The sequence below is a fragment of the Vanessa tameamea genome, chromosome 4, assembly GCF_037043105.1.
Source record: "Vanessa tameamea isolate UH-Manoa-2023 chromosome 4, ilVanTame1 primary haplotype, whole genome shotgun sequence".
Lineage (NCBI taxonomy): Eukaryota > Metazoa > Arthropoda > Insecta > Lepidoptera > Nymphalidae > Vanessa > Vanessa tameamea.
The window spans coordinates 9,329,117-9,347,757 of NC_087312.1; the positions used below are offsets into that span (position 1 = coordinate 9,329,117).

Sequence of the window (18,641 nt, forward strand, 5' to 3'; positions counted from 1 at the left end):
CTACCTTTAAGAGCCTTTGCTTGTAGTTAAACTGACTCAACCTTCAAACCAGAGCACAACTTCGGTTTAAGGGTGAATAAGTAAATAATAAAACAAAACCTGTGTTAAAATAATAGAAGATTACCCTAATATGTTATCAATTATAATCATCTAGAATATTGTTTATTTACGTGATTAATACTCTCGATTTATAGCGCATACAAAAATAACATTGCATTGTATTGCATGAAATGGTAAATGTAGTAAAAACAATTATCCATACTCCATAAATAGCCAATAGTAATGTTTTGTTTAATAAAGTTTCGAATGAATCAGTATTTTCCGAATAAATTAATTTATAGTTAATATTAGAGTATTACTTTTTTGTTGTCATTAAAATATGTCCACTGTAACTGTTTTGTGAACCGATTGATATGACCGTAGGATATTGTATCTGTAATAAAGAATATTTTTGGCAGGATTTTGAAAAACCTCTGAAAAAACGAAATATAAAGTGATGACCTTAAAATATTAAGGTAAAAATAAACATTCACCGTTGATGTAAAGGAACAATGATGAATACAATACAAAAGTTGAAGATTTCATTTTACAATATAACATTACAGATTATTATCATTTACAATAAATTATGAAATACTTTTATAGTTTAGAATGATTAGAAGGTGAAATTAATACAGAAGTATTATATTTTAAACTGCACAATCCATTTTATTTTATTTGTTCAATTACATCTGGCATAAAATACTATTCAAACACTTTGCATTCTATTACTATACTATCACTTAAAAATACGTAAACTTATGTCTAGGCTTTATATTTGCTTTCATAGAATTCATATTTACAAAGACAACAAACATGCATCCTCATATAGTCATCGGAAGACAAACAATTAATATTACAGAACATAATAGAACTAAAACAGACTTAAAATTAAATACAGTTTATATGTTATTTTTATCTATTTATTATTTGCTCAGGAGACAAAGTACTAGAACAATATCCTATTACATATGTTTAATAGAAGACTTCGCAAAATATTTAAATAACTTAAATATTCCTTGGAATGTATAAATTTTATTTTCAGTTCGTAATAATGTTCAAAAATTGCTTGAGCAGTTTAGATTTTAAGTTAAACTTAATAATAACACTTATTTTTAAATTTATCTATTTTTTTAAAAATAATTTTAACAACAACCATGAGTAGTTTACGATAATTATTATCACACGGTACAATTCTTTATCATTGTTCGGAATTTCTGAAAAGGTTTTGTATTGAATCCTCATGGAGGGCAATAAGTAGCATAATTATACCACCAGTAAGGAACCCGAAAATAGCGAGTACTAAATGCACACTTTTCCCTTTATTGTTTTCATTTATTTCTGGTATTAAGTCTGCTAATGCGATATAGAAGAACGTACCGGCTGTCGCAGCATATATCCACTGCGAAGCAGATTCGTGATCTTCAGCAAGCCAGATACCGCCTGCCATTCCCATAAAACTGAGAGCGGAAGAAAGTAAATTATAATACAAAGCACGTTTTATACTCATGCCGGAACGAAGTAATACTGCAAAATCTCCTAACTCATGGGGAAGCTCGTGGCAGAATACGGCAAGTGCTGTTGCAAAACCCGTCACTGGATCTCCACTAAATGCTGCTCCAATCGCTAGACCATCAGTTAGATTATGCAACCCGTCACCAACTATGACCATGAGAGCGGTTGATGTCATTGGGCGCTCAACTGGTGGTGGTGGCGATCCAGGCATCATAGCACCAAGCTCTATTGGCTCTATCTGTTTTGCCGATTCGACTTTCAATTCTTCAACGGATTTATTTGTCGCATCATGAGAATGGGAATGGCCTCCGTTAAAAAGTTGCATGATAGCTTCGACGGAGTAGAATATGAGAATAGTTAAGAAGGTTACGCTACATTTAAGGATAACATCGGTTTCTTCTTGAGGTTCATTTGGTGATCCATGTGATTTAAGTGCGTGCGGCATAAGATGTAGCAGCGCGTCACCACATAAAGTACCCACAGCGACGGCTACTAAAAAGTGTATCACATGGCTGAAAATTACGGACTTTAACATAGGAACTATAGCAACTCCTAACAATCCAGTAGCACTAATTACTAGAATGCTTAAACTTGCATATACCCATGCTGAAACAAACGAATTTTGATAAATAAATTATTAAAAATTATTTAACGATGGTCATTCGATAAATAGAAATAAAAATGTTACTTACTCCAAACCCTGTCGAGTTTTGGCGTAGGCGCATCAGTCTTGTAGCATGATCTTTGATCTAACTGATAAACAAGAGCAGGACACATTTCCAAAAATGTTTTCGGATTTATGGTAATAATACCTGGCTCGTTTTCCATTCCATATACTTCTAATATTTCTTTTGGAGATAGACATGACTTCTTCAATATAGGTGTTGCTGTAAAGCATTGTATTGATTAGTAATAGTAAGTATATTTAAATATACCTTAAAAACAATGTATTTTTTTTACAATTTACATAATTATAAATAGGGAATATTATTGCATTATTATTGTCATCAAGAGATAACATGTACCCATAGACAAATTTAATTTTTCGGTACGCTTTTGAGTTCTATACTAGAAAAAAAAATCTATAAATAATGTAGCATTGAATTTTTTATACTCGTACAAGGATATGAACGAAAGGGTCGTCGCACAATAAGCGGGAACGTCACTAAGACCATAATTGGATAATAGCGGGTTCATAAATGACGAATGCTACACAGTCTTATTGCGCACTAAAGATCTTCACTAAACAACATGCCGTGAATAGTGACCATTTATATATTACGTTTCTCATTACATTATAATTTATTTGATATCATAATTAAGGTTTAGTTTGACATTGATATAAAATTATTTTAAATGATATGAGCTAAATAGCGTAGGTTTCTAATATTCCATAGTAACGTTCTTGTTTGCTGATTTAGCATCACCATTTCTCTATGAATGAAATACCGAATGAAAATAGCAGCGACAGTTTATTTAAATATGTACCAATAGATAAAATCGTAGCTAATAAACAGTATAAAACTACGTTAGTTTTTGGGTGGGTCGTTTTTATACATGTTAATATTGGGACATATTTCATAACTACTTTTTATGTCATCATAAGGCTTTGGTTTGTGTTATGGTAAGATGTATGTAACTACAATAATAGTCTGAATATTCGTTTAGATCATCGACCGTCATGGAGGACGAAACACAATCAATAGAAAATGGTCACAGTAATGAATAAACACAAAAAATACATTTCATCAATAAGTTTAGCAACGAAACGAATACCAAAAAAGTGTTTGTGTTATGTTTTCACGTAAATCATTTTTCTTTTCATCCAATGAAACGGTTTCTTAACTTCTTGGTGCTCTTGGTAATTGAAAAAAAATGAATCTATTTTATATTGGAATTTACGACCACGATTTGTCATTATTCGGCTGGAGGTACCGAACAATAGCTACGCACACTTTGAGTGAGTGAGTAGCATGAAGGTCAACATTCAGAGATATCCGTTACAATGATCATTGATCAAGGACTCAACGGACTGATCCTGTCTAATTTTCTGATACCTACATTTATAGAAGTTTCCTTCTTTCGCTGACCTTGTAAACGTCACTTACGAACTATGAATGTTTATTTGTAAATTACTTATAAATTTGTCTAACCTTTGCATTTTTTTATTTCGTAATAATTATCTACTTAATCAAATTAAATGTAAACTTATAAGACTAATCAATGACTTATTACTATTAAATCGTGTGTACCTATAAACTTAGTTTATAAAATAAATTTATTTAGTTATTATAATCTATGTCTTTCAGTGTTGTGTTGAAATGTGTGTATGTTTGTTGATACAATAACACAAAAATAAATATCATAAGAGTTTACTAATAATATAACATACAAATAGAAGGGTTTATCTTTATATGAACACAAAGAAAACCATTTCGAGTAGGTAACTTACGAAATAAAGAAAACCAAGTTATTAATTGTTAAAACAATCCTCATTTTAAAGCCAAATAACGGATTTTTTAGATAATATAGCCATATTTTCATAATATGAAATTAGCTTGAATAATATAATAAAATTCAGACAAATATTGTTTTATATTACGAAAATAATTTGTTACCATAATCGTACCGTAAACTTATAACCGTAACCGTTTGTAATCGATTAACCTAACAGTTTTACGATAATGTAATCAGTCAATTTACTAACAAGATGGGGGTGATCTCTTATGTCGGTGCTGCGTATCGTGCAGTTGTTGAAAGCTGCCATTGATTCGATGAAGGGCGAGGTCGTGTGGCGAGCTAAAGACGCGTCCTCCCAAACCAAGACTATCCAGCAAATGCTCGAAGCCCTGTAAAATACAATAAAAATAAAGTAACACGAGTTAAGTATTTAAATTGTCAGAAATATCAAGGTGAAGGTTACGTTTTATCTTTATTGATATGTGGTTTTATCCTCATTATCAAATATATTAAAATACTTCGTAAATAATTATTATTAGCTCTTTACGTTTTACCTTATAAATAATAATATGTAATACTCGTATTGTTATTAAATATTCTTTTACACGCCTGAAAGTAATCTCCGAGTTTTATTTTAATATATTATTCTGCTATTATGCAACTTAATAAATAGAACATTTTTGTATATATATATTTTTTTATTTAGACATATGAATCATTTTCGTATTATATATTGCGGTGTATTACAAATGTTATTTATTGTAACTTGCTACTATTCATTAGATTCGTAGAATGTTCATTATGTAAAACATATCATGGTTTAGTAGATAAACGTCTTAAGTGAAAAAATATTCAATTTTGACATTTTAATGTTATTTGTACTAAATTATCAGTTTCACTTTCAGTTTCAGTAATTCTAAATCTTTATATCTTATTTTAAAGCATACATTTCACTTAAATAACATAAAGGTGCACTCAATTAGTTTAATGACAGTTATTAGCCATTGTAAACAATAATAACAGCCAGGGAACAGCACACAAAACTTATGTGCTTTTAGTAGATTATAAAAATGTTAAAGATTAAAGATATCTTAGTATAATATCATATTTATATTCCACTGCAAAATTTATTGCAGATTGTTTTTTTTTTCAAAATAAATAATTAATATATCTTAACGTGCGTTATTAAACTAGTGAGCCATTGCATGCTAACGTTGGGCACTACTGTAGGTACATTGATGAAAAGGCCTTTAATAATAGATCTGCCAGTCCACCGTATAGAACTTTTAATAATATGTGATCACTGTTCCCGATTTTAGAAATGATACTTAAATCGTTGTATACAACCGAATGATCTTTTATTACTTTAGTACTTAAGAATGATATTGTTACTTTAACAATCTGACAAACGCCAGCACTAGCCCTTTATCACGGTAGAGCAAGTTATCTTTCCCCTTGTACCATATTGGCGTCATTATAAGAGACTTCGCCCCAGTATTAATCTAAATGATATCCTTATAACCTTAACTAGAATTAAACTCGTAACATCATGATCATAAGTAACTATTGCAGTCTCCCCGCGCTACGCAATGTTATTTTTTTTTACATTTTTTTTCTTCTAACTGTTTTGAGGATTTTGACATCTTTTACTTGGCACTACTTCTTTCTCTTTAGCCTAAGACAGCGCCAAATGTGAGCAAAGAATGTTAATCGAGTTTTGTGAGACCACTCCACTTGGTATCACTTTCAATGATTGCGATATTTCCGCATAAATTTCATAGTAGCTCTACAGTGTTTTTATTTGACCGAGGGTACCGTACTTATTGTCTTTCGATTCTTCTGTTTGTAATTGTGTTTTACTGATTTAATTAATATGCTAAACGGAATATTGTCTTTATTTAAATAAGTAAATCAATGAGAATTAGTATTAACTAAAAATTTATAAAAAATCACATACATCAATACATAATTACACTACGTAGTATATAATTGCGTAGAGTAATTATGTTATATTTCCTTTATTTATGAAATACTGGCTTTAATTTACTTCATAAAAAAGAAAGGGTGTCTTCTAATGAAGTTGATAAAAGTGGTAATTCCTAACTTTCGGTAAAAATATGTTTGTTTTCCAAACGTTTTGTTTAATACTGCCTGCCTTTAAATGGTATCTAAGAGTTTGTCGCGGTAAGTTTATTTTGTTTGTTTTATTTACAAACTAAGAGGAAACAAGGTTAACAGTTACAATGTAAAACTTGATCAAATAGATCAACAAAGTACCTGTTTCTGAACTAGATAAATAAATACCTGTATTTCAGATATAACCATTATATCAGTATTATATTGTAATTTTTTCTTCTTTAGTCCAAGACGAGAGGTCATGGGCTAAAGAAGAAATTATTACTTTTTCTATTTATACAAAGCTAAATATCATTTTTCTAAAAAAAAAAATATTATTTCCAATATCACCCTAATTAATTCCAAGCAACATCGTCATATTGAAATATAATCTTCACCATCATTTATATAATTCATTTCGATAGGAATTTTTAGTGTAAAACACATTTATATTAAATTTGACAAACTTGTGACTAGCTAATGGCTGTAAATAATATAATATAATAAGGCTAATGGTTCTAGAAGTCCAGCCCGAAGTCTAGAAGTTGGGAGTGATTCCATACCCGTACCTTGCAAAGCAAGTAAAGCTGTTGAACCTGCGACTGGACTCTTCCTCGTCGTGTGGGATTAGCTTTCGATCGGATTATGAGAACGAGGGAAAACATGCACTACTGTTTGCGTATACGCTTATGCACTATTAATATGTCCTGCGTTTATGGATAGACTCTCTTAAGATTTGCCGCCGTAAATGAAACGAATCAGGTAATCATATGATAATCATCATCATTTAATTCAGTAAATTAATATAGCCGTTTACGCGAAAAACAGTTTTAAGAGAAATATTTTTTTTTATGTAAAGCTACTTTTATTTGACTAATTTGTTAAGTCTAAAAGATTTAGGATCAATGTTGTGAATTTAAAATCAAAATAACATTTTAAAATTTGGATATTACGTAACAAATACATTATATTTTACTTTAATTGTATTCAATTGAGTGTAGCCAATATGGATTAGTTACATTTTTGAAGTACTTACCATATTTTTTTAAGAACACTTATATATGACAATGGAAGCCTTTTAAACTTTACATTAGAACAGGCATGTCACAACATTGTTGGACAAGTTTTTGTCCACATTCAGAACTTATTATATTTCAATAATTTTGGGCATTTACGATAACTATTATTCATTAAATAATAGCAAATTAATAAATGTGAGTATTGAAAAGGGGCGTGTTTATTATAAATACAAAAAAAAAATCGTTCTTTATCTTAATAATACTTATAATCAATTAAAGAAGTAGGGTTTAACAGCTGCACAATAAATAGTCGATTTTCGTCTAAAGAAGATCGAAATTTCTTTGATTAGTCTCCATCTTAGTTGATGTTCGGATTTTTATTAAGCGACATCACTAAAGATTTATTAGTATTAAATTATATTAAGAAACTATTAAAAAGAAATTTATATGGTCCCCAAAAAAATTTGAGGCGTTTTGTTGATCATCACTGAGTCGTGATAGAAACCCTGAATAAAATATATTGGATGCATATTAGAAATGCTATAATTACTATTTTTGATTATTTTCTAGCCAGTTAACAATGTTTAGTGTGATTATTTTGACAATTATATTTGTGTATTATGACTTGTCTATCTCGTTTATCTTGGCCTGTCTTGTCTTGATGTTCTCCATAAATAAAGCCCTGATCGAAAAATAAAAAACCATTGGGTTTTATGTTTAAAAATTTTTCGAGTAAGTCTACTATAATTATAATTAAGATAGGAAAACGTAATTAATGTTTTAACCTGTACCTGGATTTGAGTTTAAGACATTTAGCCCTGCGGCTTTTTAAGCTAAATATTAAAAAAAACAAATTTCCTCACATTTTAATTTCATTCAAATATTATATGGTATAACTAAAAAGAAATAGTAATTACGAATTGTTAAGTTTATTTTTAAATTTTTTGGAACATAATTTGACTTATCTAGAAATTATGGTATGTATGTCATCGACTTGTCTACAAACTCTTAGATCTAAAAATGTGATATTGTTTTCGTGTAGTTTTGGTGTTCGATTAGAAAGCGCCCCGATCGTCAATATTCTTTTTTACTACGTTGACATCATAAGCTATTTTAAAACAGTAATAGACACAAAAAGGTCTCTTGATCGCCTATGTTAAAGCGATAAGAACTGTCTTGCACTATGTACTTTGTTAATATATATTCTTAATATTATAAATGCGAACGTACTCGTAACTCTGTCTTTTACCTCTTCACGCTTAAACCGTATAAATTAATTCAGAATTTATATGAAATTTGATATGAAGATAGTAGTTTGGTAAGTCCCGGCAAAGGACATTGACGACTTTTTTTAATTCGCCTCACCTTAAATGGCTAATTGACGTGCGTGTAAACCCGCAGGTTCATTTAGTTCTATATAAACTTATTATGTACAATAAAGAGCGGATTTACATTCACAAAATAAAAAAATACTTCAAGAGTTAGTTCGTGTAAGAGTTCTTTGAATGTGTGGTGTGAATGTTTTGTCCGATTGTGATGAATCTTTGGTTAGTTTTTCTGGATATGCTCGAGAATGTTTCTAGTACAAAAAACGAGATTTTTAATATGTATATTTGTTATTCAGTGTAAATGTATTATAAAGACCGCTTTTCTTAGTTTTACTCGTGCGAAACTGTAACTTGTAGATATTATGAAATAGCCGTGCCCCGCGTACACATTGGAATCCCTATAATCATGTAATCATTTATTTCTGCAATTTTTACATAAAAACAGACAGACAGTTTTGTTATCTCACAAATAACCATATAAACAAAAAAAAAGTTATACTGAAATCTAATGTGATTCCCTTATTCGTTTTTATAATAAAAATCTGCAAATATATTTAACTTTGCCTATGCGTACATTGAAATTAAAAAAACATTAATAAATAAGGTATATTATTACTCAATACGAGACTATATAGATGCAAAAAGAGCGTGTTAGTTATGTCTTTGTTGACTTTCAGACAGGATCTTTTATAAAATAGTACAATTAAACATGTATTTAATATTATTAAAAATAAATATGTTATAAATTTTGGAAAAAGTAACCACTGAGTTTCTTGACGGTTATTCTAAGTAGAATCTTCATCCCGAAATAACAGCTTTACATATTTTAATACAATTCCATACATGACGATTCAAGAGTACTTGTAAAACACACACTTTTATTAATTTGTACGGAAAGTGTAGTGCATTCGATTTACAGTTTTTCTAACCATTTAAATCAACGTTGCTATATCAGTTTAGTATTTTCAATTGAGTAATAAATGCTTACAAAGTAATCACTTTAACGACATGCCACTGTTTATCGATTTTGTTTAGACATATTTTATATCATTATTTGCTATTCAACGCTGTAAAGAGAGATTACTAAGATATCATTTATAACAGCGAAATATATTTTATTACATATTTTTATATGTAACGAAGTATTTGCAAACTGTTCCTCTAATGGTAAGTGTTAAATAAAAAGGTTCTTAAACTCTTCTTTGCTAAATTAACAGTTATTGATAACCAATTTAGCCGTGTCCAAATTTTTAGAATACATATTGATGTATTTTTTATAAAGCAATTACAATTTTCCACATAATGTACAATATATACATACATATATATAGTACTAGCTGAACCTGCGGCTTTGCCCGCGCGAAATGTATAAAACACAAACTTCCAATCCCCGTTTTACCCCCTTAGAAGTGGAGTTTCGTAAAATCCGTTCTTAGCAGATGTGTACACCCTGTAAGCTTTGCTTTTATATACATATATAGTATATTATTTCAGAAAATACATTTGTTAAATACGTAGTTGTCATTATTTTGAGATGTAGAGTTAGTAAATAAACCCAACATTACAACAGAGGGTAAACAACAATCAAAAACTTAATACGTCCTTCCTAGGGCAATATACTATATTAAAAATCTAAAAAAAAAAGAATATTAATAATATGTACCTTTATGTCATGTTATTTATCTATAAAAGTGAATGAATAGGAAATGCACAGGGAATGCACTTGTGTTTGTGCTCACATTTGTGCGCGCTTTATTTCCCATTGAGAAAAGCAGCTATAGTCCAAAAACGGTCAAGAGACATCGTGTTATCGAAGATTTCAGTTTACAATAACAATTAATTTAACACACGATATTTGATTTCTACGATATATTTAGTTTGCAAAAGTAATATTCCATTGTCTTGTAATTATGATCTGCGTCTAATCATTTTTGTTTGATGTATTACTGTCCGCGATTCACTGTCTCGTATTTATGTGATACTAGCTAACTTCCGGCATGCGTTGCAACGCCTCATTATTATTTTTTGTAAACAATTATCCGATACAATTCGCTCGTCGCCTCTGCCGACGAAAACTGTACAAGGTTCTAACTCATTCGGGTATGTGAACGTACAAAATACAAACAAAATCAGCGTTAATTTTTATATTAATGATGTATTGGATAATAGAGTTATAGTGTTTTTGATGTAACGATCCGTAATTTATTAACTTGAAGTATACTCCATAATGCTCTGATTCACACAGATACAAAATTATTATAAAAACGCATTGTTTCTTGTCGATATTTGAATTCAGAATCTACGGAAATCTGCACACTGCTCATGTCATCTATTATCAAAATATATAACAATGTTTTTATATAATGAATACCACACGTGGTAACATCCACGTTAACGTAAGGCTAGGAAAATAAAACAATAATACACAGTATACAGATTATACAGTATTTATCAAAGAGTAACTACTGTGTTTTTTTGTATTTATGGTATGCATGCTAGTGTGACATTTCATTAATTTTTAATCTGGTCTTCTTCCCACGCAAAGAGTTGAAAGACCGAGTCTATAATTATACAAATCATAAACTCTAATATCGCTAGTCAATTCAGATGAAAAATTAAACATCGTGTTATACATAAAAGCTCATAAAAGATAATACAAAAGTAATTCGTATATAGTTTCCGAATTGTATGTAATATTGAAAATAGCTTTTAAGAACAAGATGGAATGACAATGCTGTGATTAATCTATGTTTTATTTCCGATAGTTAATATGTATAACATATTAATTCAATTAAAAATGCTTTTGTAAATGTTTATATAATTTATCAATAGTTACAAAAATGTTTATATGTGACAAATTCACATTGCTAAAAAACACGTTTATATTTATTTTGATTCGAATCCACTGTTCGACATTAGTAGGTGCCAAGTAAACTACATGCGTCATTTGACAGGGTTATCGCTGCGGAAAAAAAATAAAAATAATTATTTTTATATTAATAATAACATATTTTCTTTTAGGTGATATTAAGACATAATAAAGATCAACCCATAACACGGTAATTTGTTATACATAAAAAAATAACTAGTTAGTGATAATTAGAATCGCGTTATTAAGTCGTTTTCGAGGCGTAATTCAGAAGCTATCATCATTGGCATGCTACTTACTGATTTAAAGGCTAAAATAAAGATAGTATGGTAAATATACGAAGATGATAGATAATTTTGTTTCAATAAAAAATATAAGCAAAACGCGATTCGTTATGCTTACTTTTTGAATGACTATACTATTTTGAGTTACCATCCTGGGTCCAAATGAATGATTGTTGCCGCATATTGTTGTCCGTGTTATTTAAATAACACGAAACAAAAAATGTTCACACACATAGTCAATAATTGAGTGTTATACATTATTGTCAATTATTATCAATTCGCCTCTCAATAAAACGATCTCATCCGAATTACTGTCTGTATGCTTTTTCTGTTATTTTTTTATTTATCTCTGTATATATTATTTTTTTAGTGTCTTTATTTTTATGTTTTGTCAACCCTAAGTCCGTTTCGCTACAATATTACTTTCTTTTGAGAACAATGCTCTAAGGCAAAGTTTTCGCAGTTTTATGAGTTCAGTAGCAAAATTAAAAATAAAGAACATCGTCGTGTACACCTGGGCTGTGCTAACACGTAGTTAATGTTAATATTAACGCGTGTATTTTTGATATTGATATAATATTTCCATAATAAATATCTGTATGTTTTTGTTTATTATTCTTACTACATTTAATAATATAGAAGTAAATATTTAAATATTTTTATTAAATGTGATAAAGAGTTTCCGACATAGCAATTTTAATTTATTTTTATCAAATTTTATATTTTTTAATTGTTATTTAATAATTATCAAAAAATCCAGTATGAATTATTTTACAATCGTTCGGAATTGGGGATAGTATAAATAAATAAAAAATATTACCATTTTTGCTGTATGATCCCTACACTGAATTATTAAATCGAAATAAAAAAAGTATAATCGATGATATAAATTTATTTAAAAAAAAAATTCAAGTACAAGATTTTCATAGTATTGGTTCTTATTTTTTTTTTAATTTACTGTTTTTTACTGAATAAATTATATTTATAACTGTATTTATTTTTCGTTAGTTTGCAAATTGTATCTACATGTTTATACGTAGGTAACGGAAGCTATTTTATATTTAAAATGACAGACGTTTTAAAAATATCTGTGAAACAAAATTCGCAGCATAGTTTATTTTAGATTGAAAATGAATAGGCGTCTGCGTATTCTTATATAAGAAACGTCGTTATAGTTCGTTAATGTTACGTTAGAGTATTTTCGTGTACGTACAACGAAGTAACTCTCCGCTGTCGCTGTGACGATTAGTTTATTTTTTTTTAAATACAGTTATTTTTGCTTTATATTTTATTGCCTTAAAGAAATTTATAGTTACCCTAAAAATCCTGAACTATATTGGTATTTTATTTTTTATAAAGAGTGTGTTTATGAGTAAAAATATTTATTTTATTTCATATTCAATTACATAATGCAATACAGTTTATTTAAGTAATTCTTCGCCCTAAATAATAAGAGTAAGCTTACGCCAATTGATCATATGTAAATAAATTTTGGAAGCTAAATATCGCTAATTTATTATTATAATAATTTAATCTTACATAAACATGGTCCTCCAGACATACATTCCTTGAAATCAGAATATACTTAATTTAAAATAAGAACTCACATGTTAAGTTTTTAATAGATAAATAATAAAATGTTTTGAATAACTGTAATTGACTTTAAAGATTGTTAAAATAATGCAATGAAGTTATACTTCCCTTTGAATAATAATTGCTTAGCCGACAAACGGACGTGACAAAGTTATTTGAGTTTGTAACAAAATAGTACCGGACAAGTAACAATAAGTTTGTATAATAGACAATTCTACAAACTTAAAAAAACCTAATATAATATATATTAGGCTAATAGTTAGTGTGAAAAAAAAAACATAAATTAATGATTTTTGCGCTGTACAGAAATAAAAAGACTTGAACGTATCCCTGAGACCTTGTAAATGAGTTTTGTTATTCTCATTTTCTAATTATAAAATCCAATCAAAGACAAAACCGTAAATTGTATTCATTATACTTCAAAATAAACCCATAAAAAGAAGAAATAATGACTTCTTAGATCTCAAGAAAGTTATATGTCAATTTAAAAAGCAAGTAAAGTTAAATAATATGTATGTATTGTTTATTTTGTTATAGCTCGGCGAATGAGGCAAAGATAAGTTTATTAGTTATGTACAGTAATTAGCTGTACATAACTAATAAAGTAACTAGTAAAATTACATTATTCGTTACAACAAAAAAGCATGGTCTACACTGTGTTTTATAAATTGAATTATTATTCACCGTCAAGAACATTGTTTGTTTGTACAATTTGATATGCCATATTTATTACTTTTTAACCTCATTTTATATACGAGAAAGTTATCAACATCATTCTACTTTCCACTGTAAGTATATTCTTAATTAAGAATAGAAGGGTATTAGTTAACAATGGGATCGCAATCAATAGCGAACGCCATTAGAGATTGTTTCAAATAACTCTACCTGATACAAAGTAATTACGAGTCTCGGTACTGTATTTGTTAATTCAACAAATCCATTTGGAATAGAACAACTATTCATTTATTGTCATAAAAAATATAAAAATAAACAAAAAATACATTTTTAACCATTTTTTTTTTAATAATATCATAATTCGCGGCAAAAGCTGATTAGTCCTCAATCAAAAAGACATTTTTTTCGGTTGAAAAAACTGAAGATGGTAAGTTCAGAGCCATAAACATTCCAATAGTTCCCATTATTGGAATGTTTATGGCAGACATTTATTTCATTTTCATTTAGACATAATATAAATTCGTCTATTGAATGATTTATAAAAATATTGATTAAAGTGTCATCTATACTGTTTGTAGATACAATAATAGTTTTTAATTATAATAATATAAAATGGTAAAATAAATAATAAGATATTAAAAAGCTTTAATATAAGTGTAAAATATTCACAGTCATTTAAAAACATTTTGTCTTCGTCGAATAAAAATCATATTACCCATGCCTAATTCATCCTGCTAGGATTTAAATTCGCTACTTCCTTTTCCGCAATCTAGACTCGCGTACTACTGAGACTAGATGTAATACAAAGGATAAATCACTCGAGTCCATTCAATCAGCATAATAAATAAAGAATGAGCGTATGTTTGATAATATCACACCCAGGTAGAATACTTAGTATGTAGTATGTTATTTCATGATAACGATCTCTTATAGTTAAAGTTAAATAAAATTATAAATCTTATGTTTGAATATATCCTCTATCAAATTCATGATTTATTTGAATATTAGAGTTTTTAAGCTCTAAACATAAGTTTTAAATAGTATATTACTGAAATTCAACTTGTTTTATAGTTAATATTTACAATTGAATAAAATTATTAAAACTTCTGTTTATCTTAAAAAGCAATTTTTATATTACTTATTTACATTAACTAATATTTAAGATATCAAAATGAAAAATTACATAATTAAATAGTTTCTGATAAAATTATGTATAAGTTAGATAATATGAAAAAACAAACACTTTAAATCCCCTAATATTAAACAAACTCGTATTACTTTTGGATTACGTTTATTAGTTAACTATAAGGAAGCTAGACATGTTCTTAATAGATTATATTTGAAATGATAAGAATTTTTTGATTAAGATAACCAATCGATTTGTTGTAATATTTAAGTTCGATGAACTTCCGTTTACGAAATAGGGAAAGGTGTATTAGAAAATTGTTATAGAAATTTTCCGTTGAGCTTGAGCCGTGAAGTGTGGGAATCGCATTACGATAAAAAGAGAACGTTGATATGTCACTTGGTGTAGAATTATGATAGTAATTTACATTGTTAAAAAAGGATTGAATTACTAAAATTTGTATGAAACGTTTAAATACTTATTATTGTTTGATTACATACCTCAAATGTAATGACTCCTTTGTCTCCATATTTATCGAATATCTTGTCTATAAAGTATTTTTCAGCTGGAAGGGTGTTGTTCTGGTCTGTATCTAATGTTTGAAGATTAGCGGCGTAGAACGCGTCTACCGCTAAGAGGACGATGGCGCACGTTGTCAACATAGTAGTGACTGAGTGCGCAGGTGGCCGGTGCGCCGGCGGCGGTCTCGCGTCTCCGCACAACACTATCAACCGATCAACTTCGAATGACTCGCTCGACCTGATATGACGCGCCACGTTACGACCACGCTTACACGACCCGCGCTATTTTGTTTATTTATCCGTGATAATCGCTAACGAAATCGCGAACCGGCTTTGAACGTTAAACAGGCGACTTCTTAAGTCGAAGTAAAGTATGCGTCTGAGACTTTCACCCGTCGCTCACTGGTGTCTTTGAGGCCGGTTCTAACACCGTTACTGATAAAGAGTTGTTTGCGTAGCGCTTCACGGCCATTACTTCAATTCGAGTACGAATGTATCCCGGAATCATTAAAGGATAACAATAAGTATCTCGTAGCACTCAAATACTTCCTATGTTATGACGAGTCAATAAATTGTATACTACATCGATTAATGTCAATCGATTAAGAAACATTTAAATAATTATCTGATCTTAAGTGAATACTCTTACAATATAACTAAAGAATTACTATACGAGTGTTTTATGTGTCTAGTAGTATACAAATTCTATAGATATGGACTATTGCCACCTTTATCTTGATTGTGAAATAATAACTTGCTCATTTAATTTTAGTATCTATTACATGCATGTAAACAAATTAATATTATAATTCCTGTAGATACTTTAGACATGTGCTTAGGTACCATCTCATAATACTAATAATAATTTCGTAACAACGATTGAATAGAAGGTATCTTTTAAATTTCTTGTTTCATTATTCGCTTATCATTGAAATGAAAGACCTTAATTAAACAATCTAATCATTAGTACAGAAGTATCAGTAGTATACATTGTATAAGAAATAACAAAACTGTTTACGTTCATATGCATAATTATTATTAATTCTAAGCGAACAAATAAACAAACAAACACTCATTATCGCATTTGATAAACAGCCTGTGAATGGGAATGTTTACTTCCGCATTTTTGTATCGTAAAAATTGTTAAATATCTTAATGTTGTCATTAAATAATTTTATAATTAAAACACGCTGTAGATCCTAATATGTATTATATACAAATATATGTATGATTCGTGATTAATAGGTGGGAATTATTGTAAGGTTACTTGTTTACAAAAACTTTTTCGGGGCATTTTGAGTTATTTTATAGGAGATGATGTTAGTTTTTAAAAAAATCTGAAGACTCCATTTCTTTTTCACGCACTGGAAACTTTCATTAAGATATCCGGTCTGGTGTGGGAATTTGGCATTAATGGATTCTTACCTACTAAAACCACTGCGTTGACCGTATTCGGCACGGATCGGCGTGGTTGTGTTGATTTAATGCATCTTTTCAGTGACCTGTCCTCAGTGAGCAAAGGTAATATCGGTCCCCGCCCCCTGTGCTCCTTGCTAGTGCGTACGGTAGCACGAGGCTACCCCGGCTGTCGTCTTTTGAAACAGTATACGTGAGCCATCAGAAATAGTACAAGTGGTGAGGCCCCATCTCATGCGTCCACTGCCCCAGGTTCGAGCTCCATTTTTTAAGCCCCGGCGTCGGGGCCTTAGGAGGATTAAGGCGAAGAATTCATCATCAGTATTAAGCAGTTCCGACGCTCTCACAGAAGGAAGCTACGGCTCTAATGATTGTCAATCTCCCGCGGATTATCGTCGACGTGATTGCTCCGAGTGAGAGGTCTCGTATAATTTCGTTGACCAGACAGGACCGGGCAGGTAGGTTCTGTCTCTCAGCAAAGCATGCGGGGCAAGTCTCCAGCGTCTACAAAGTCAGCGCCATAGTGGTGACACATCGTCATTTCCTTTCGTGCGATCTTACGCAGGTATTACCCAAAACAATACTATTGTCCGCGTTTAGTCACTATAATTTAATGTCCTATTTATTTTTCTATGGCAATATGTTAAGCATGTTCACATTTCACTTCAGTTTTTACAAACTCAGTTTTATTTGACAGAGGCCATTGGTCTTTCAGGTTTAGTTCGGTTGAATAAATCTGCCTGTGGAAAACCTTCCTTGAGTTGAATTTTAACTGCCTGATCCCAATAATTTTCCTGAACGCATTTCAAATAAAGCTTTATACGTTCATTGTCTTATATAACTATATATATATATATAGTAAATTAAATTTATCCGATAATTTTTTGTTTTAACAATCGTACAGGATGGTATACTAAATGGATCTATACCCAGTACGGATCCTATCAATATTTAAATAAAGTTTTGTTTTATTAATATGTATGTTTTTAAACATTTAAAAGGAATCACGTCTGAATACGCGCACATTTAATATTCAACTCAGCTAGATAGCAAAGCGTTTTGTATTGTAAAAATAAATATGATTTTCCATTAGCATCACTGACTCTTAGCTTAGAAAATCAATTGATAATTTAACTGTTTTGCAATTTAGTATAATTTTGATGCGAAACATTAATCAATGGTATTGGTACTGCTTGGGGGTAAGGTCGAGATGTATGCCGTCGCGGCGTCATCGTCGGATCTTGACGAACCGCATATGCTGTAACGTCATGCTCTCCATCACCGCCATTTACGCCGCTCGTATACTTTAGCCTATTCTAATCATAGGGAGAATAAACGTCAACTAGTATTAAATATTTATAAACATTTTTTCTTTAAATTATATTGAACTGTCATGGTATCATTGAGCGAGATTTTGAATAATCTTTGGATTTTAATCGTCGTAAAAAATGTCGTCGAAGTAGTTATTGGATCTCTGGAAGTAAAATTAAAGTGGATATAGCTAGTGAGTGATATTGTATTGTTTTATAAATGAAGTAATATTACATAATCAGCACGGTAGTGGATCCTAAATATATTCTTTTATACCAATAAAAGAATATATTTATTTTAAAAACGAAGATCTATGTTTTTAATTATTTTGCCTTATATAAATTATTTATTATTTTTATTTAATTATAAA

At 29.8% G+C, this 18,641-nt stretch overlaps 1 protein-coding gene across 1 annotated transcript; it reads right to left on the reverse strand.

Moving 5' to 3' along the window:
• Positions 1–795: 795 nt before the first annotated feature.
• Positions 796–15,954, reverse strand: LOC113394327 (zinc transporter ZIP10). Its single transcript, XM_026631595.2, has 4 exons — positions 15,524–15,954; positions 4,262–4,403; positions 2,247–2,441; positions 796–2,160 (listed from the first exon to the last, which is right to left on the reverse strand). The coding sequence occupies exons 1-4, from the start codon at positions 15,683–15,685 to the stop codon at positions 1,241–1,243; spliced, it is 1,419 nt and encodes a 472-aa protein (XP_026487380.1). The 5' UTR covers positions 15,686–15,954; the 3' UTR covers positions 796–1,240.
• Between the last annotated feature and the right edge of the window lie 2,687 nt (positions 15,955–18,641).